Below are 22,516 nucleotides of genomic sequence, written 5' to 3' on the forward strand. Positions count from 1 at the left end.
ATTTCTTTGTAAAAGACAGAATCAGTTTAGAATATTGGGGTTAACTGAAGTAATTAATGCATGCATTCCTTCAAAAGTTTTGAAGGACATTCAGATTCATATATGCAGCCAAGCAACACATAGAGGACATCAGAGGCAAAGTCAGGAGAAGAAAAGATGGTATTTTAAATGTAGACTGTTAGCTTGACAATGACAAAGTTAAAACATTACAAAATCAATGGATACTGTTGCCTCAGGGAAGCTCTTATCCATTTCTCTCTGTTCAGTTCAGCAACTACTTCACTTTCAGTGTGTCACCAAGTTGCAGATACCTTAATACTGACAATTAGGATACCTTACCATAACATTATTAGTGTTTATTGTCACAGTAAAAAGCTTTAAATAAAATAAAGGACTGCTAAATGTGTAGAAGTTTAGGTGCCTTTCTTTTTGAGCACTCTGACAGGCTGTACACAGCCACAAATCTTAATCCATTCAAGCAATCCATTCACTTTGCTGCCTAAGGGTAGGGTTACTAAGTGGGAAATTTTTAAAAATTTCAGAAAAACATAAAAGGAATACTGCATGTCAATACAAGAAGAGGTATTACTAAGTAATAATAACAATGAATTATATATATAACAATAACTATTAATGAAGTCCAAATAAAATCCAGAACTTTGGAAAAGATAATGAAACCGCACCTATTCAAACAAAAGGTTGGAAGGTGGTCACCTGAAATATTTTTGCCTTCCATTCGTCAGATGTCCTCTGTTATGCTGAGAAACACACCCCATGTAAATGTGCTTTTACATTGTAAAGTAGTAACATAGCCAGAAAATGAAGTTCTCAGAGTTAAAAAACTCATACTGTGGAGAAATAATTAAGGAAATTTGATGTTGTGAGCAGTTACCTGATTTGACCTGCCCGTGACTAAAAGTTAAAAGAGAATTAGCACAAAACTAAAATATGCTGTTATCACTGAAGAATCATCAAAGACAAAATTAAAAGTATGTTTTATGAAGAATTCAAAGATATGACAGCATACCAATTATGGCAACTAAAGATCTTTGGCATCATTGAACCATTAACATTGGATAGGTAATGTATGAAAATTGTATTTAGGGAATAAGGTTTCAGTAAATTTAATAGCAGTAGAAGATGAATAAAGATGTAACTGAGACGAGTAACTTCTGTCTCACATATGAATACATGTAATTAGATAACAGACAGGATCAGTACCAATTGGGTTTAGCAATGTGACTCAAAGCACAGGAGTAATATCTAAAGATTAGGGGAAAATTATTTTTTTTTCTGTCTTGACATGGTAAGACAGAAAGGCCTGGCACATGAAGTCCCAGAACTCAAACAGAGTCTATGAAGATCCCACAATTAGTAAATTAGGCAGGACACTTACCATTGAAAACTAAATAAGAATCAGGATGGAGCAAGGCAACTGCTCAGGAACTAGCATCAGTCCCCAGAGAGCTGGTAAAAGTTAAAAAAGCAATACTTAAGAAGGAAATGGAAGAGAATTGAAAGCCTTCAAAAGCATCATTATGAAAGGACATTGGTGATGTCATCAGATGGGAATATTAAATCTAATAGTTCTGAAAAAGGAAAAAATTGAAAACTTTTATCACTAAAGAGATGAGTATAGAAACAAAGAGAGAGATCTTGATAGCAAGACTGACAGACATGAAAAAGAAATGCTTTTCCTGAGGTTCCCAACATTCTAATCAGAAAATCATATTACAATTTGCCGGGGAAGAGACCTCCCCAAAAGCCAACAAATTTCTGGAGCAAGCTAAAATTGCAGAATTAAATCAAATCAATACAGAGGGAACTGAAAAAATGTCTCAAATGAATAAAATAAGGTGGTTATAACTAGTGAATTTTGCAAGCTGAACACAAGTTTGAATGTAATCATTACCATGAACTCCTTCTGCTAAAGTCCACTTAAATGTAATGAATAATTTTATAAAATACTCGAAGTACAATACAGAGGGAGTAGAATATAAAAATGGAATCGAATCAATTCAGTGGAAACAGCAGTGTGTGCATTCAGACTGTATCACTGAAACCAATTTTATCAAATCACACAATGTTCCACAATAGCCTTTGGGCATCAGTTAAAGAACCTGGAAAACCTGTCAAATGCCTGCCAGGCACAACAGTGCCCTTTTGGCTCTGCAATACCAGCACAAAATATGAAGAGTTCTTAGGCAGCAAGATCCACAAGGCTGGTGCAAAAACTAAATTCCCAAGCTGAAATCCAGTGTCTGGGTGTAACGTGTTGGGCCTAACACAGACACTGGCTTTTCAACCTTGAGAAAAACAGAAGGCATGGTATAAAAGGAACTCTGAAGTAGCAAATTAGGATCATTAAGGATGAAACAGGCTGTATCTCAAACAATTTAAACTCATTCATTATGGAGAGAATATTGAGCAACTGATACAAAACTACCATCTATGTAACAGCATTCTTAAAATCCTTATTCCATGTGGGTGGGAATTTCAGACATTGAAATAGGTAGGTAGAAAAACATGGAATAACTTCAGAAATTATTTATTGATTTAACCTTTGAGTCCATTAATGAAAAATATTTCATCCTCTGTGATCTATTGCAAGTCTTTGTAATTCACAACACCTCCTTTCCTTCTGTGTCAGTGCCAGCGTTGAAGTTCCAGGAATTTCAGTAGGTTGGGTTTTCTTATCAGCTGAGTAGAAGACATAGTAGTTAGCATTTCTCTAAAGGTTTTTATAGGGTTTTGCCTTATCAGGAAAAAAAAATTTGAAAATATTCATTACATTTTACAGTTCTCATTTTCTTTCATTTTTCTTCTAGACCATACCCCATTTTTCAGCCTAATAGGTTTAAATGTTAGTATTTCTCCCTTTAGGGAAAAACTGAACCCTGAAACAGTAACAATAAAAAAATTTCTTTGGCATCTAGCTTGCTGTTAAGAAAAAATAACAGAGAAGAAATATTCTATGGAGAAGGCAAAGACCAGTTATCCACCTATAGACCAGAGAAGATGAGTCACCCACATGTCATCACAAGGTGGTGTAAGCAAGCACTGAACTATGATGTTTTATGTCAGCAGTATCCAAAGAAACATCTTTCAGGCCCACATCTGTCAGCCAGTAGTTCATGTAGTAACAGGAGCAGCCCAGACCTCCTCAGAGTCCCCCGATTTGATCTAAGCAAGGAACACAGCTAAATGGAAGGGCTAAATGTGCAGACAGCATATCTCAAAGTAAAATCTGTTATGGGCAAGTAAATAACCTCTCTTCCTCAGAGGGACTCCTGCAGTCACTCCAAACATTCCAAGAGTATGGAAAATCTGAAGATGGGCACATTGTGTCTCTAAATGAACCAAGACTGAAGGAGAGCTATGGCAAATGCAGCTTTTTGCTAGGCACAGGAGCACTTAGCAAACATGTCAGTGGTTTCAAATGTCCACTTCACATATAAAAAATACAAAGGTATGATGCAAAGTGTAGTTTTGTGAGATTTAACTGAAGGAGCTATTAAAGAAGCAGCAGATGAACCCTATTCATGACTTTGTAACATTCCTCTCATCTACTGTGAGAGCCTGAGGTATCTGTTAACCTGCCTGAACTCTTCATCACCAGATACAAGATCTTCATGGATTGCTCTTTAGGGCTCTTCCCTAACATACAGAAAGTGAAATGCAGGCAGGATACAAAATAAGTATCTGCAAAGGAAAGCAGGAGGTTTAAGGAGAAAAGTAAGGCACATTGACTTTCCTAAAATAGCTGAATGCTGGATGTCTCCTTGGAGAAGGACTTCAGAAGTACTACATGGGCTACCCTTGCGTTTATGGAAAACAGGAACAAAAGGAGAATCAGTGATGAGAGCTCAAATCCCTTTTTTCCCTCCAGCTAAAACACACGCTACCTTCACAGACAAGGATGGTAGTGAACTCCCAAAAGATAATGCAAGGCCTAAAATCCATTGTATGTGTGCAAAAGTAAATAGAAAGATGCAGGACTTTAAAATCCTGTGCTCCAGAATCACAGCTAATAATTCCAGAACAAACTTGTTTTGGTGATATAAAGGTAAATTTGCATTAACTGTGGCAGCCTACAGGGTGCAACAATGGCATCTCAGTATAACCCTGGGCTATGAGCACTTATCAAACTTGCAAAGGCACCACTTCCCACAGCAAAAACACTTCTTTGGGCCTGCTGCAGGTTTCAGAACTTGGCAGAAAGCTGCACAAGGAGAGCACACACCTTGAGGCTGTGCCTCACCATTGCCTTCATTGCCTTTCTGTGGAGGCAATGCAGGTGCTACTGGAGTAACTGAGAACTTGCACTGTGATTTCCTTGACAAAACTGAATTTAGGAAGTAAATACTTGGAAGATGCCATTGGGAGTTTCTGGCTCAGGGCTCAATTATCAGAAAGATAAGGTATTTAGATGCAATGTGTTTTTCCCCTCATAAAAAAGTAATAAAATAAAAGTAAATGCAATAAAGGCATTTTATTTATTTGTGAAGGAAGTCAATCAGAAAATTTAGAAAAACCAAAACTAACATTCTGGGAAATAGGAAAAGTCACATTTATACCAGGTTATTAAATACATTCTTGTTTCAAGGGGAAAAAAACCTAGCAGATCAGAGGAAAAATCTCAGGATAGAAGTTTAAAAAGAAAGGATAAATTCATACCAAGAATTCATCAAGAGTATTAAAAGATTATTTAAACTGGATGTGAAACAGGCTTTTGTGACAGAGTTAAAAAGTGAAAGAATAATGCTCAAAGTTAACTTCTGGATGCTCCAGAAGTCTAATGGAAGGAACAAGTAATTTCTGTGCAAAGTCTATGCAGGGGATGGGAACATATCCCATAGAGATGTTTATTGCAAAAAGAGAATTAAAAATCCCCTGCCACTGTCATTGTACTAACATAATCACTGTTTCAATGCACATTTAGTTCAATCAACAAAACAATTTTTTGTTCTTAAGAATTATTTGAACATTTGCCTTAAGAAAAAAATATGTTTATTTGCATTATTAATGAAAACACAGAAATATTATCCCATCACTTAATGTCATAATTACTGTACTTCACTTAAATGCTGTCAAGTAAAAGCTGTATTTTGTGAAAACATACGTTAAGAGACAGACTTCAGCTTCTTCTATTCTTGTAATGATGAAAACTCTCAAAATACCTCACAAATTTGCATTCTGTAGAAAATATAGCTAAATTATCTAAGGTATCCAGCAGCAGCAAAGCATGTTATGACTTACTGCAATTAACTCTATATGATATTTAAGACATAAACAACGCAGGACTGTAAATCTTAAGAAAATCACGTCTGATCTTTTATATAAAATTTTAACATTTTTGAAAACAAAATCCAGACAACTAGGACATTCTTTCTGTACAACACTCTGAAATACTCCGGCGAAGCACTACCTGTTCTGTTGACTATGTTATGATAAATGGCACTAAGGACTCCCCACAGAAAGGTGTATTGGTTTGTGTGTGATGGTGTTTGCAGAGGTCTTAGGATGAGGGAAGAGACGAGGATCTGACTCCATGTTTCAGAATGCTTGATTTATTATTTTATGATATATATTATATTTATACTAAAAAAATAGAAGAAAGAATTTCATCAGAAGGCTAGCTAGACTAGAAAAAGAGGAATGATAACAAAAGCTTCTGTCTCAGAGAGTCCAAGCCAGCTGACAGTGATTGGCCATTAGTTAGAAACAACCACATGAGACCAATCACAGATCCACCTGCTGCATTCCACAGCAGCAGATAATCAATGTTTACATTTTGTTCCTGAGGCTTCTCAGCTTCTCAGGAGGAAAAATCCTAAGGAAAGGATTTTTCAGAAAATATCATGGCTACAGTTTGTGTGGCAAGTTTGTGGTAGTGAGAGAGCCTGCAGGGGTAGAGTATGCTACGTGGAAAAATACTTCCTTAGTCACAGCTGGGAATCCAGCTGGCTGCCTTGGCCATTTCTAGGAATGAGCATGTGAGTCAGGTACTCCCCAAACCTGAAGTCAGTAATGTGGGAGCAGCTGTCTCACAGCCGTGGAAAAATTGTGCCAGTCTGTTGTTCAAACCTGAACACTACAGTCCTGTCTGTCTGTCTGCCTCCCTCACTCTGCAGAGTCTGGGACAGGAGATTTCCCTTGACCAAGCACAGTGGCCAAACATCAACTGTGGGACACAGACACACACACACATACACATACAAATTCAGCAGCAGCTCTATGATCACCCTACCCATTTTTCAGATGTGTGTACCATTGTGTAGTAAGTTGGAGGCTTATGTTTTGTTGAGAAGTTTGTCTCAACAAAAATCCTTGAAGGCAGATAAAAGCTCAGAGAGATCAGTATTTTTCTGTAATACAAAGCTTTTTGTAGAAGACTGATGCAAGTTTGTTGGGGTTTGAGATGTTCAAAAGGTATTACCCCAGAGCTGACTGCAAGTCTGTATGGAGCTGGGTTCTGATCTCAGAGTTGCCTCTCCTGCTGGGGGCCATGGCTCCTCCAGAGGCCAACCACGGAGGCATCTGACCCAGCAAACCATAGGATAATTCATTTCTATGGCCTCTGGGTTTTGCTAATAAATATTTTCTCCAGATTCAAGACAAAATGGCTGACAATCAGCCACTCTAACTTTCTCTTCTCCTATGGGAAAGGTGTTTGGACATACTAACATTTTCCAGCTTGAACTAGCATCTGAATTACAATTTTCCAGTAGGTGGATTGAGAGGAATTTACACTGCCTCTTGTGCCTTTACATATAATCATACTTGCAATACTGTCCTGTTATGAAGCAATTTAACAGCTGTACTTTGTCAATTACTCCTACTAAACAAAATGACAGCTCAACATAATGATGAGGAGCAAAATAGAAAGACAAAATAATTATAAGTGCATGAGATAAGTGGTTCAGCTGTGGAAAATAAACATTCATCTGTTATAGTCAGATATTTGTCTTATGCAAAAATCTTTTAAGGTTTCAGGTCTGTGACTATTTTGCCATGTTATATTAAGTTTACAACTATAAACTACATTCTCACTAAAAAAGAGAAGTATCATCAATTTCTGAATACTTAACACAGACCAGCATAAGATGCACATGAACAAAATTTGAGCTTAGCCAAAGTAATCTGTACCACTGCCCCCAAATAAATATACAGACAAAACCTCTGGGTACAAGAATTATCATACTTCTTGAATGCAACAGTTTTAATTGAATAGCTACACTTTTAAAGAGGTTTAAAAGACTTTGTATATTTCTGTTTCCTAGTTTTCTTCATTTAAGCAGTTTGTGTTTAAAAAAATAACCACTAGAAGTACTGAACAGTTACAGAAATATTGCCTTTTTCTTTTCTTCATTCTTTTCAACTGATTTTCCCTGAAAGTTTGACAAATGTAGATTCAATCAGCACTTATCAACTAGCCAGCTACCACCTTCATCAAAAACTCCTTTGTGTCACATTGTCCTATGTGATCAGAATAACATGGCTTACAAAATGAATTCATTACTTAGTACTATGGCAAAAATGTGAAAAAAATACACACTGAAATGAACAAATACTTTTCTGAAACATGTAAAATATGAAAATTTAATGGCATCATCAGAATTTTCTGATGCATATCTGAGCACTATAAGGTGTACACATATTTATATCTGTACTAATCTGCTATCACAAATACTTATACATCTTAATATATGTTTGGATATGCTTAAAAGCTCAGGAGCAAATTAAAACTGAGAATTACATGCCAAGTTAATCTGCTATTAAGCAAATTGATATTAATTACAGTTATTGTTTTAAAAACAAATTACACTTCCCTCCCCAGGTTATGTTTCAAGAAAGTGGATCACAATCAAAATAAGTAATCAGGAATAAGCCAAAGTAATTTTAGCTATTTTGCTTTAAAACACTAAAAAATGTCCCAATAAGTACAAACAAGAATTTAAACTCATAAATATTAAATGCTTTAAAACTTACTTCCACTTCTGCATTCCTTCCTTATATCCTTACTACAGATTTTGTATCATTACTTCCAAAGAACACATTCACATGCCTTCAGGGGAAAAAGAAAAAAAGGAATAAAAGATACCATCTTGCTACACTGAAGAAACTGAATTGGATGTACTTTACTAATTTCTACTCTATCACCCAACAATACTCCCACATTAGGATTTTACAGAAGAAAACTGCAGATGAGGCTGCCCAGAAAAAGGAGAGCCTAATCATAACTGCATACAGAGAGTATCCCTCTAAGCAACTTCACTACTTACATTTAGCAAAAAGAGTAAGCCAGATCGTAAACCAAGTATAATAATCAGATGAAATTGCTTTTACATTTCATCAGGGCACATATCTTTTCTTTCCAGCAACCATTCAAAAAATTATTCCTTCAAAGCAAAGCATCACAGTGTTATGACCTCAAAGGATTTGAACAGCAAATGCCCTGTGTGCCCATTGAGTCTGTACTCAGCAAGTTGGGCTCATCCTGGGCACTTTATTTCCCATGCTTCACCCTCCAGCTCTTACTAAGGGAGTTGAATAGTAATCTGAGAACCAGGAGAAAAAAACCCCAAACCAACCCTCTCATAATAGTTCTCTTATCTCCAGAAAAAAAACAGTGTATTATTTAGAGGAAAATGCTGTAAAATCGGAGTACCCATAAGCATGCACATCCTGCTTAAACAGATCAGTATGCAAACCCAAAGTGATCCAGAATCCAAAGAGACTTAATATAAAAAAATTACAGAGCATGGAAATTTTGAAATCATAGTTTCCTATACAGTATTTTCCTCAAAATAAACAGGTCTAACTTACACTTCGTGTCAACTAATCTTCAAAGTAGTCTGTAAATTTGGAATTATTTTATGTTAACATCACATCACATGATTTGCTTGGGACTTCCATATTTTTATGTGTACATCCTCACACATGAACTGACAAGATGCACAAACAACAGCATAACTGAGAGTTGACAGCCCAGAAAACTCCAACATTCTTCATGCATCTGGCATGAAAGACTATGGCTACCAAACAGTGACTAGTATTTCACAAAGTGGCAAAAGATTCAATCCTGTAAACTATGGCAGTAAAGAGATCTCTCAAGGAACTAACTGAAACCTGAATTGCAGTCTGCAGAACAGCGAAGACAAAGATTAAGAAGTTGCAGATATTGCTCTCTTGCCTTCTATTTCCTCTCTAGGAAAAACGTATGTCCTTGCTAAAAAGTAAGGGTGCAGTAGCGTTAGCTGAGAAAAGGGCAAAGTGCTGTATAGGCCAAAATGGAGACACTGCCCTCCCAAAACAACATTTAGCTAGGTTGAAGTCATGTTACAATTAGTTAGTAAAAAAAAAAAAAAAAAGCTATCCTGAAATACCTAATACTTGTCTCTCCACTCTCCACAGTCGGTTCTAAAGAAAAGCATACTTTTGAAATGTAGGTTGATGAATGCTGATGTTCAAAATATCCTAATGAAATAAATGGACCTGGAAGGGTTCAGCACCTTTGAAACTTCTTTCCTACTTACACCTCTTTCCAATACCTTGTCAATCAAATGCAGGGCAGGAAGGGTTATAAACCTACCTAAGTCCAAATTTAAATTTCAAGACAATTACAGGCAACTAATCCTGTGATAAAAAGGAGTTTGTCCATCAAAAGCTACACCATGAAGCAATAGGGTCAAGTCTATACACCAACTTGAATATACCTCTGTACTGTGTGATAAAAAACACCCATGTTCTAGCTTTTGGTGCAAATTCAATACCTTTTAAAGACACTCAATTAATTTAAAACATAAGGAAAAAAAGAGACACGTTTGGTAAAGCGATTAGTTCAAATTCCAAGAGGAGACAAAAGACAGAGTAGAGAGAAGAGTCTAGAGACTGAGGTATAAAATTACAGATAAGTACCAAATACACTCAGCAATTTCTTAGCAGAGAACGTAATAAGGATTTTAAACAGATGACATTTGCATTTGCAGTAGTCAGACTGACAGAACAGATGTGCTAAAACCCATTAAAAAAAGCCCCAATCTGAAAGCCTTGTCAAGGTTTGTTAGGGACACGATTTGCACGTCTGCAAAATGAGCTCAACAACGTCTCTCTCTGAGAAACAGAAGTGCATTTTGAGAAAGAAAATGAAACACATTCACATTGTAAAAAAGTGAGGGAGTTGATATAGTCTACTTCATAATTACCTGCATTTTGAAAGTGAGTAGAAAAAGGTATATAAAAATAGTAAATGGTTATTTTAAAATGACTCTTTTCATGGCCCTCTGATTCTACTTTCAGTGAATGTCAGGGAAGTAGGGAGCCTTGCTGAAGCCAGCAGTCCCAAAAGGACTGTGTAACACCTTCTCTCAATTTGCACAATATCTCTAGTTTCCTGGGACATCAGGCAGTTGTCTGTAATGCTGGGCAATTAGGTCTTCAGTTTGCCCTTGAGTGAATTTCCTTCCAAGTTTGTGATTCATTTTCCCCTGCACACATTCACTACTTTAGGTCCTTTGCTGCCTTCTTCCAACCTCAGTAATTATGTATCTACCTGTGCTGAAAAATCAAGGTTTGATTACAGAAAAAAGTAATGGAGGCTCAGAGAGGCTTTTGAGTAGGTCTGATTTTAATGGAAAAGGGAGACCCAGTGAAAAGAAACCCCAGAACTTTCTGCCTTACAGAGCTGTGGCTTCTCTGCTGGCAGACCAAGTTTGATGGCCTTCTGATGATATTGGAAAGCTCCAATGTTTCAGTCTGAGTTATGAGACAGTCTCAAATGAACAGCAGCAGCCACCCACAATTAATGTTATGCTCCTATCTCAGGACACAAACAAAAACAAACTGGGAGGCTTTTCTTCAGAATTACTCTGTTCTCCAAAACAGAAAGGTATAGTCTTTCAGTCTAGCTCTAAATTTCCCTACTTTTCTATTTGTCTAGATTTTGGGTTTACAAGTCTCTTATCAAGCAGCAGTAATAGGACACATAAATATAAACTTTGATGAACATCAGAATCACTTCACAAACTAAAAAGGTGAGAGAATATAGTCTGGGCAACAAAAGAAAATTTGGAAAACACATTACCAGTCTAAAGACTTTTTAATGGGTATATATTCACATTGCTGATAATTCAAGCAATTACAAAATATGACATTCAGATCTCAGGTTTCTTTAACTCAAATATATTCCAGTTGTTTGCTTTTACCATCAAAAGTAAATTTCAGGGGATTAAGTTTCAGAAATTCAAAATAATTAAAGCTGTCTTGCTCTTTTTGCAACTACAAACATCACATTTCAGAAATATAATGTATGCTGAATCTTGAAAGTTGAGATCACTTGAAAAACAACTCACATTTTGATACAATGACACCAAAAAGAAGACTTTTTGATAAAAGACTAAATTTGTCTCTGGATTAAATTCACTTAGCAGCAATTTCTAGAAGTCTTCTATTTAGTTGCAAACTCATGCAGGAATCAGTCTTGTGAATAGTGCCTGCAGACTACTCTATTAGCCCCCAGAGACCACAGACCAGGGCACTAGTTCTTACTTAGTCCCTACACACTCTGCACACCCTCTACATTAATCAGTACATCCTCACTTTATGCTGTTGCTCTCTAGAACAGTTTAAAAATAAATACTCAGGAAATATATCTATATATCTCTATCTGTATATTAGATTTCCAGATATATGCAGATTGGCAAATCTACTGCTCAACAGTATTTTCCTGATTAGTCAAGCTTACTGAAATTTTAGTGCAAAAAAGTACAAAATATGATAGAAGGAATTTCTAAAAAAGAAGTGTAAAAGAAGCCTTCTGTATTTCAGTTTTTCACAGTCTAACAGATTTGCCTTTCTTGCTTTATATTCTATGCATTTTGCTATTGATCTTCATAGTAAACTAAAAGTGTTGTCACATGGTTGGGGAGAGTGGCTCAGAAATACAAAGAGTTGCATATCAAAAGCCAACACTAGAACATCAATACTAATTTTAAAATTAATTTCTATTGCTCATGCCTGCAGAGAGTTTTTCCTCAAAAAGAGGAAAAATGTGACATTTCTAACTTCACAGACACAGAGTGTCAAGAATGCTCCATTCTTTTTAAAAAGAGTGTTTCAATATAGAGAGTACTCTGTCTGGAGTACTCTTGGAGAACTAACTTCTCTATAAGGTATTCTGCGCTCAGCAGGATATAAATAAATCCTCACTCCGAAGAAGATACCTCTGCAGTCACTCAGAGGAAGACTCTCTAGAGGAAGGAAAAGCATTTTTTTCCTTCTTGGAGAAAAAAAGCCCCAGAGTGTTTTGTTGGCCTGATGGAGAAAAAGATTCAGAAATCAGTTGGTATGTCTTTGGGGTTCCAAAACAAAAATTATGACATAGCTGTTTCTTCTCCTTTTCCTTTCATTTTTACTTGCTGGACTAAATGTTATGTGTTTAGATACTTGAATACAAGTTATTAAACACTTAACTGATGACCATTAGCATTCTTTGATGCATGGCTCTACTCCTTCACCTATATAATTATTGCTTTAATAAAACTTTTTGTGAAGTTACTATTAGAGCAGATGTTACATTCTAGAGACAAAGGTGACATTTGGAATCTACTGATAAGTCCTTGTACATTTTGTGTAGGAAGCTTCTAGATAATTTTATGGCCCCAGCAATAGAGAAAGGAGATCTAGGGTATTCTACTTTTGGCTTATTTTACCTTTTTGATAAACGGGAGATAGAAATAATCCCTTTTGGCTATTAAAGTAGTTTAAACACATATTTATTTTTAGCTATTCTGGATCTAGCCTCTGGACTTGTCTGCAGCCATGTTAAGTTCTGGTAAATTTTGTGCTGAGATCTTTATAGGAATATCTACATGAGAATGTAATAGCTGGCTGCTGTCACGAGAGTAAAGTCTACAAACAAAGACTCTATGCTCTTAAGGGCAAAGAAAACAACCTTTCATTTTACAGATGAGCACATGTTCAAAGATCCAAAACATTTTCTCTACCTTGCATGGCTTCTTTATCCTGCTGCCATATAGTTCAAAGATTTTTCCATCTTAATATCTGGAGACTATTTTCTAACAGGAACTACTAGATAGTTTGGTATTTTCTTAATAAGCAGGGTAAATAAAGTTTATTATTCTTTAAAATCAAGACATCAAACCAGTTTTCTTCCTTGTTAAGTTCACTACAAAAAAGCCCTGGAAAAAGACGTATGACTTACATTACAGTATGCTCAGTGACCAGCTGTTTTAAATTTGGGTATTAAGTAATTCACTCTTTGCTGTGTGCAAGAGCTGAATGATTTAATAAATCCCCATATGCCCCAACATGTGCCAGCTATACTTGGTTATCGAAAATCCAGCTGCTGTTATGATAATAGCTTCCAATGCTAAAACTACTGAAGAGAATAATGAATCAACTTCAAGTCAACTAAGACATGAACTGACACAGTTCCACTTAAGATACATGGGAATACAATACATCTGTTAATTAAAAACTAACACTGATCCATAGTCACATGAAATTTAGTGCCAAGAATTCATGGTCATTGTTTGTGGTGGAAAATTAATGCAAATCAACCTGTATGAAGACAAGCAGCTCCATTTCCATCAGTTGTCCTAGATGCATTGGAATGTCCTATAAATTACACATTCAGTTTGCAGAACAGATTCTATTGTGTCACAGTTGGCTTTCTTTCTTACATATTGTAATTCCCATGCAGCTATTAGATGACATGTTTTACATAGCAAGACTTCTCAATTTTTCAATTATCACAAAAAAACTGATTATGAAAGTTTGATTGGTTTGATGTACCAGTATTTTAATATAAGATAAGAGTCAAAGGTAAAATGCCACTGCCTTAAGTCATTGAACAACCACACAAACAAAGGAAGCAGAAAGAGAGAAAGTAGCCAAACAAGGTGTCAGAAATTATTCTCCAGACACATGGTTTTTTGACAATCAATGCAGAAATATCCATCAAAATATGTCACTATTTACTTTTTAAAGGCTAAGAAAATACTTCCTTGGATATGAAATTATTACTTGTAGTTACAAAAGCTTTGCAGGTAGATGCAACTTTCATCTTGGTGTCAGCATAAGCAAATACATTGATGATACATTTTTCCATTTCTCACAATTAGCTCTGTTGTTAAGGGAAATAATTTTGAAATTAATCTAGAACTGATCAGTCCCCTAAGCAAGATTAGAGTGTTACTATATTGATGCAAATTTACATAAGATATAGGACATAAAATACTTATTAGAACAAACATAAAACCAAGCCATTTACATTTGCTGGAGCTGGATCATCTCCTGTGCACAAAGTGTGCAATGCTCTAAAGCCACATTAAAGACAACTTCAGTAACTCCAACTTCAAGCAATCTATATATAGTAGTTTATATCTAAAAAATCATTTAAGAATGCATTTTTTGGAAAAGATTAGGAATATATTGACAAATTAAAAGCATGTCACGCAGAGATTTAAGATGCTTATAAAAGCTTGAGCATAGGGGCCAACCACATCAAGGGGCTTACAGAAAACTCAAAGACTTTGAAAGCTTAAAGGACTTCATTTTTTTCATACCTTAATTATGAAGTTGCAAATAATTGTGTTTTCAGCCACATGTTCTTGACATTGCAACAAACCCAACACTGTCATTTTCTCAATTATTAGTAGACTTACTTTTCTTTAAGGAAATCCACTACTTGTTTGAAGTCTGCCACACAGTATTCTCTTTTCATGTCCATGAGCACACTGTCAGAGGCTGACTGGACTGGTATGTGTAGAAAAGCATATACTCTTGGATGATTGAGAATCTTGGCCATTTCCTGAGAGTTATTAAAAGAAAAAGAAGCTTTAAAGCATTATGAAAATAATACGGAAAACTCAGATTAATATATGGGGTAAGTATCAGCAGTAATACTTCTAAAACCCAAACAATACTAAATTGCCCCAGCCCAGTTTTAAACAGTAGGGGCAGGTGAAAATATCTGAAAGCAATTTTTTTTTAGGAGAAAATAATAAGAAAGCAATGAAATAAAATTTCCTTTGAGATAACGATCACAAAGGGATCACATTCCCTATGTAGTATTACACAATTAAAAGAAAATTTTAGAGGCCAAGTATTATGAAAATTAGTGATTTCAGACAGTGGCTGTTTTCAGAAGATGGCAAGGGTTAGTTGCTTTCTTGTTGGAATGAAGTAACTTCTCAGATACCAAAATGAGAATGTCTGTAATTGGAGCATCCCTATAGTCAGCCAGTTGCTAATTAAGGTACACCTCACCACTTGCAAACATGCTCTAATACTGGTCTGAAATGTTGCCTGTGTTACTTCAGAGAAAAGGATTGAAATTAAAAGTGCTTGGCTATAATATGAATAGAATTAATCAGGGGGCAGCTTAAAACTGGAGTGACAGCTTGGAAAGAGACACAGGATGTGATACACTTTGTACAAACGCAAAAGGTCAGGGTGGAAAAAAAAAGTAAAGGTAAGAGCAAAATGCAAAACCAAACCTAATGAAAGCCAAACCAACCTCCAAACAGAGGCTTGGCAAGGAGAAGGAATGTGAGACAGAATAGAATATGGCGGTTCGATTTCTCTCATTTTAATTATTTAACCAATTAAGGACATACAGTCAAGCAAAAAAGTTTAAGTATTTTTTAAAGTTGAAACCAACCAGCATTGAGACTGTGTGCAATATGGTACCATACTGCTTGTAAATCTTTGTCCTGCAACAAATAAGTGAACTTGGGCAAAGAACCATATTCCATGAACAAGCAGGTCTTCACATATGGTTTTTGATTTTCCCTTTCTCCCTGAGCTGTGGGCATTCAGGAAATGGCCTGGGACTGAGCACTGCTCTTCTGTCAGTGCACTCTGTGTGCTCCAGTCAGGCTCACTCAGGCCATTTCTGCTGTTTTCTCTGACGGCACAGATACTCTGGCTGACAACACATACTGCTGCCATATTTACTTTTTAAGCTGCAACTATTTACAAATTCTTCCAGACCATTAATCAGCAATATTAGTTACGCATCTAGATTTTCTGTCTGTATTTCTAAAAGGCTGCCCTAGATTGTTCAAAGCGAAGGCAGACATCCTCAAGACTTTTCATTTACAGGAGCTCAGCTTTTAAAAGTACTGATTTTTAGAACAAGAAGAAAAAAATGCTCTCTCAATACTCAATCTGACAAACAGATGTGTACAAAACCTGAAACTCTATCAAATCACTTCTGGAAGCAGTTTTGAAAGTTTCTGTCTAAGATCCTATTACATAAATGTCTCAGAGAAGTGGTTACATTATTCAAGGCAACAGCTACTCCATCTCAGGTATGTAAACTCAATTTCATACACAGAATTGCACACAATTTGATACACAGAAAGGCTGTGTGCAGTGAACCTGGCTCTAAGTGGAAGCTGGAGGTAGCTGGTTTCAGGGAAAAGGAGTGAAGAAAAGGCCACCATGCATCCACACAGATTTTGTGTCCAATTCAAATGGAACTATACTTATCTCTGCCCTTAATAATTGTAGATGTTCAGCTAGAACATATTTTCAAAAATGAAATTGTACAGAACAAGTACCTAAAAGTGGGAAACTTTCTTTTTTCAAGCTTTAGAAAATCTTGTGAATGTAATTTATATGAAGCATCCTTGTAGTCATCTGTGACTTTTCTGTTTATCAGTAATCAAGTATGTTTCTAAAATACAGAAAATATGAGCTGAAAATTAAGCTATGGACCACAAGCCTATTATTGTGCTTATCTCTTGGTTCCAAGTACTTTATTCAGTTTTCAAACAGAGATTTATGATATAAGGAATGAACGAAAGTCATGTTTCATAACGTGCTTCTAAATCTGCCAAGTTCTTAAAATAACTCACCCTATGACATAGGAAAAAAAATTCTTTGTCATTCCTCTCAAATTTTGCATCTTCTGAGTAACAGACTCTTTAATATGAGATCAGTTTGTGAATTCTTTTTGAGAGTAATAAATCATTAGAATTTCCAGATATGGAAGTGTTATTTTATTCCAGCTTTTGTAAGGCTGAGAAACATCTGATAGAACAAAAACCCAAACAGATTCACTGTGTCTGTTTGTTTGTGATAGAAATATTCAATCTTAAAAAACCCTACCTTGTTTTACCATGAAGTTTTGATTTTTAAAGTCACAAATGTGGAAATTCTCTAGTTACATGAAAATGTTGGTTTTATTTCTCATATTCACCTTAAACAATGAAAATGTTATGGTGAAGAATGAAAAGCAAATTCTAAAATCTCAATTTTTCTACTCAGAGAATTCAAAAAAACCAAAGCACCCAACCAACCCCAAAGCCACTAGCTGCTGGTCTGACAGTAACATGTAGAATCCTTCTGGTCTCACAGTTGATCTCTTTCAGGGGGCCAAGAGGGAGCTTTTGACTGCACTTCCTGTAAGAGGAACCAAACCAATGGTGTCCACCAGCCAGTGTTAAACAAGACTAATCAGAATTGCTTCTTGCAGTTATCCCCCATGTAAAAGAAAGAAAACACATGTTTTCTGCGATCACTGTTGTCGATAACTTTCAGGATTAAGAACACAACTGTTGTCATTTAAAGTAATTACCCTTGGTTCTGTACCAGTGGGATGTAAAATGCCTGGCATTAATTATCTGAACTTTTCAACTATCCCTACAGATCCCTGCATACAGTAAAAGCTACAGCTGTAAGCTCAAAACCATTATTGATTATTCCACTGCATCACTTTGGTTCAGAAAGATACTCCATATCAAAAGAACTGGCATTCTTTAGAGAGTAAATAGCTTGCCATGTGTAGCAGAAATTCACATGCAATACACACATGGTCTGTCTAGGAACACTAACACAGCCTAGCTGCTGTGGTCATGGGTTTCAGGGATCTTATGGACACTCAAAGCTCCTTCTAGAGATGAGGAGGTTGCAAACAGCTCTTTGTGAACTTCTTTCTTTACTTGATTTCTGTATCTAAAGTTACACAAAATGCACTGCATGTGCTTTGAATCAAAGATCCTAATGATAAACTGATTCCCCAGCAGGTACTTGAGGATTGTAACGATTAACTTTGTGAATTTAGCACAATACAAATTATTCACACAAACCAAACACAAGACTGAAACACCTGATGACCCACTCTTTCATTGTCACTCACTTCTAAGTACTGCTGGTGGTCTCAAATTTACCTTTTATAACCAGAAATTCTGAATGAGTCATTCAGAAGGAAACAGAATAATGAATTAAACAAAAGCTTTGCTTGATTGCATCAGAAATCTGGATAAATCAATCTTCCAAACTTTGCACTGTTCAGATAGAAATATCACATTCTGACCTGTAGCTTTAAGGTAAGACTGTTCCAGTCTTATCTTTCATCCTCCCTACCACAAAAATAACACTGAAGTTCTTTGCCACATAGGTTTGATTAAATTACAACTACTCTGCACTTAACAGTCATACTTAGTCAATGCTGACAGATTTTCCCATACTACAGATTGCACATAGAATATCAGATTTCATCACTGAATAAAACTATTAGTTAATATCCCAAAGAGTATTTGAAGGACATCACGGGCTAATGCATATTTTTACTTCATCATGTCTCAACATTCTAAGCTTAACATCTACTTCCTGTTGATTTTCTATAATTATATACATTTATTTTTTTTCTGAAGTGCTCTGCATTACTAGGTATAATTACATGTTCCAGTTAGAAAAAAAACAAAACAAGAATTTTATTTCCATCTGGAAACAATAAATGAGCAACGTTTTGAAACTATATCACTGTGAAAGAAACTTTCTGTCTTTCAACATGACTGAAATGGCTGATTGCCTTTTCTTGCTATTCCCTGGAATCTGATAATGTGTCTATGAATGAAGGGATGCACTACACAAAAATGAAATATCATGTAGGAACTAAAAGGTCAAAAAGTAGCACAATTTATTTTAACCTGACTCTACAAAAATAGGCGTCATCTCCATTTGGAAAATAACAATGTATGTGAAGCATCCTTCAGGATACTGATCACATATGAAATATTTTTTTCCAGTCCTTAGCAGCTGGAGTACATTAGAACACAAAGCACATTACTAGAAAGATTTCTATCTAGTCAGTGTATTTTATCCTAGCAATTACAATACACAAATTTAACCACCTAACCAGAAAATCACACCTCCTGTTTGCAGTGACACCATGTGCAACCACAGAAAATTGCGAAGACAATAAACATCAATATCTGTGCATCTTTATGGCAGTACCAGCAAGCTGTTCAGACAGCAATTCTTTCCCCTTACCTAAAGCAGGCAAAAATCCAAGTATTTGAATTCTGTCTTGTGTTTGAGTCACGATAATGTGAATAGCTTGCTTGCTAGCAAAAGGATTTTGTCCTCTGCCAGCAGTGAAGCCCAAAGAAATCCTCGTCCATATGGGAACATGACAAAATGGCACTCTCTCAAAACTTCATCCCTTTGTGGCAGATATTACTTTGGGATATGTCATGAGGGGTGTCTGCTGACTGTTGTCTTTCAGAAGCTGAGCCGTGCTACCACCAGCACAGTCTGGATGAAAATCAAGTGGCTGTGGCCCATTTTATAAATTCCTCTGCTGCAGTGCAGCCCAGGAACAGATGTGATCTTGTGATGCAGGCACGGGAATGATGACACAGTTATGATCCAGTCTGGAAAACCCATAGCAGTTTTGCTAAAACAAATGAACAGAGAACTCTCCCCCACTTCCCACCCCCTGTGAGCAATGGGGCTTTAAAAAATTAAGAACATGTGGGATGTCCCTGAGGGCACTGGTTAGAAGGCAGTGCCTCTCCCCCATCTGTGTATGAACCAGGGGAGATGCGCTGAAGCCACACGATGGGCAAGCTTAGAGGCAACCCCTACCCCATGTAACATGACATGACATGCTCAGGTCTTTATCCTGTTATTAGGATAAAGGCAGGTCACGCTGGAGCAGTTAAAAGCCCATGCAATTCTAGCCAATGTAATTTGAACCTTCAAATCAAATCTTTGAGTTGCCAGATGGAGGGCAAAAATCTGTTTTGCCATATGGGAAAAATGCCTTCTACATTACCAAACAGAAAACTGGTATTAGCTCAGGCCACCCTTGGAAGTGGATATAAACCAGACTGCAAGCTGTGATTCGCTGATAGGAAAACTAGCCGTGAGAGTCATATGCTCAGCCCTAGCTGCTCCCAGCTGTTCTCCTAGGTGTGGGATCTCTCTGCTGCTTCCAGCCTCAGAAAACAGACAAACCATGGCTAGCTAAGCAACTTTTTACTTTTTCCTCCCTCACAGCTTCATATGTATTAAGCCTAATCTCTTAAAAAAAAAGAAGGCAAACCACGCCATACCAAAATCACCTAACATGCACTGAAGAGCTTGCCACATGTTCCTTTATTAAACAAGAGCACAAGCTAACTCAAGTTCCTGCACAAGAAGTGATATTCAGATAATATCACAATACAGTAACTGCATTTCACAGTCCACAGCTTCAGCTGAAATTTTTCACATCTTTTCCCATGAGTCAGTGCACAAAGGAAACACACACTACCACGCTAGGTAGCTAATTTTGTTAACCTAGGTACTTATTTTTCTAAACACAAAAATATCAAGAATTCTCCTATTCCGTTAACAGGTTGATATGGTTCTTTGTAAGCTTACACATGTTATATCCAAGAATAGAAATAAATTTCTTGCACAGTACCATTTATTCATATTTTCTGACAAAACCAGTAACTCCCAGTACAGACATCTTAAACCTTGGTTCCTGAAATTCTTCACAATAAGCAAGCTGGCTTCCCTATCACAATTTGCTCCCAATATTAAAGCAGACTGACTTTACACTGGGTAAAATGTTATCCATCTCCATTGGGTGGATTGCTTATTACTCAGCCTGTGATGAGCCACAAGCCCAAGCACATCTGAGTCTCCACCTCACCAAAACAGAGCGGATTCAGTGACACCTTCAGCATTATACCACACTAATTTCTGTGCACCATGCAGGAAAATGGTTCAGTGCTTTCAAAGATGAGAACTGTTATTGTTACTGCTGCTGCAGCCATCGTTACAATCCTAAAGAGCCTTTGTGGAGCTTCAGAGTGCTGTTTGTCCAGTTCCAAAAATTGATTCATTTCAAAGTAAAGTGTATATTTCATTAATGGTTAGAGCGATGGTTTAATGACTTCAAACCAGCCAACCAGAGTGTTAATACAAATTACTTGTGAAATTATTAATTCTGACATGCAAGAAAATACACTTCTTAAAAAATTTTCTCTATGGTTCTCCCTAATTTCTCATCATTAAGCACGCCCAAAATGAAATCTTTTTTTCCAGAAGTAAATTAATACTCCTTTTTTCAATATGTATTAGAAACACTTATTGGGAAGGTCCCTAAAAAGGTGATTTATTGCAATAGCACACTGCTACTTCAAATAACTCTCTGTCTCAATCATACTTTATGCTAATAAAACCTTGAAAACTAATTAAAGCATAGAGAGGCACACACAATAGGCAAGTAGGATTGTCACACTACCTTTTTGTCTTCAGAAAGCTGAATGAGTGAAATGAATTGCTAGTTTCATCCATACTATGAATTTGTTCTCCAGCTCAAACATGAGAATCCCATAGGATAGAAAAGAATTGATGGTTTCTGCTCAGAAGGAAGACATAGAATGAACTGCACACCCCTCCAGAGTTAATCTGTACCTAGATGGGGCAGTGCCAGGGAGCCTCTCTATTGTTTCCCTTCATTTCAAACAAGCAAGTACGAGATCTAAAATAGCAACTGCTTTAGCAGGTTCCAGTGCAAGGAAAACACTGGAAGCTTTTAATCAAAACTTAAACCTTTAGGCAAATACTATCACTTTCTTTTGTGAGCTGACCTAAATTTCATAGTAAAACAGAATAAAAATATTGCAAACCATAATGATGAGATTTATATCATAGAATTCACATTTTTCAATAACCCTTGCCATTTAACAGAGCTAAACCAATTGAATCCAAGAATGAGAAGAGATTTTACATCTTTTCCTTGATTAACAGTGGTACAGCAACACAAAGCAATATTACTGTGCAGTTTTATTGAAGTTTCTAGAACACAATTTATTTTATTTTTCTCATTTTTAAAGAGAATCTTCACCTCAAGAAAATCAACCTTTTTTTTTTAACAAATGCCAAAGCCTAACGAAGCAAGCAGTCTTACTGAAGATTATGTAGATGATGCTGCAAAGCACAGGGAATGTGACAGCTCATCTATCAAAGAAAACAAAAGGGTTTATGCATCTAAACTAAATAGAAGCTTTTGAAACAGCATGGAGAGTAGTTGGTAGAACTTTTCTTATTATAATACAAATAACTAGGAAAGTGAGATGCTATTTGTTTAACAATGAATGCAGAAATATTAAAAGAAGATGGCACAGTTTTTTATGCAAGCCATAAGTTTGACAATAGCTTCTTCTACCTCAATGCCCTGAAGTGCATGGCAACTGATAAA

The 22,516-nt window shown here is 36.3% G+C and overlaps 1 protein-coding gene across 1 annotated transcript in view; it reads right to left on the bottom strand.

Moving 5' to 3' along the window:
* The window catches only part of CDKAL1 (CDK5 regulatory subunit associated protein 1 like 1), a 382,964-nt gene that overhangs the window by 119,438 nt on the left and 241,010 nt on the right, over positions 1 to 22,516 (bottom strand). The window contains exon 11 of the mRNA XM_059475653.1: positions 14,691 to 14,836. Within this exon, the coding sequence (XP_059331636.1) occupies positions 14,691 to 14,836 (146 nt within the window). The remainder of the gene's footprint in view (positions 1 to 14,690; positions 14,837 to 22,516) is intronic.

Source organism: Ammospiza nelsoni, chromosome 1, assembly GCF_027579445.1.
Source record: "Ammospiza nelsoni isolate bAmmNel1 chromosome 1, bAmmNel1.pri, whole genome shotgun sequence".
Lineage (NCBI taxonomy): Eukaryota > Metazoa > Chordata > Aves > Passeriformes > Passerellidae > Ammospiza > Ammospiza nelsoni.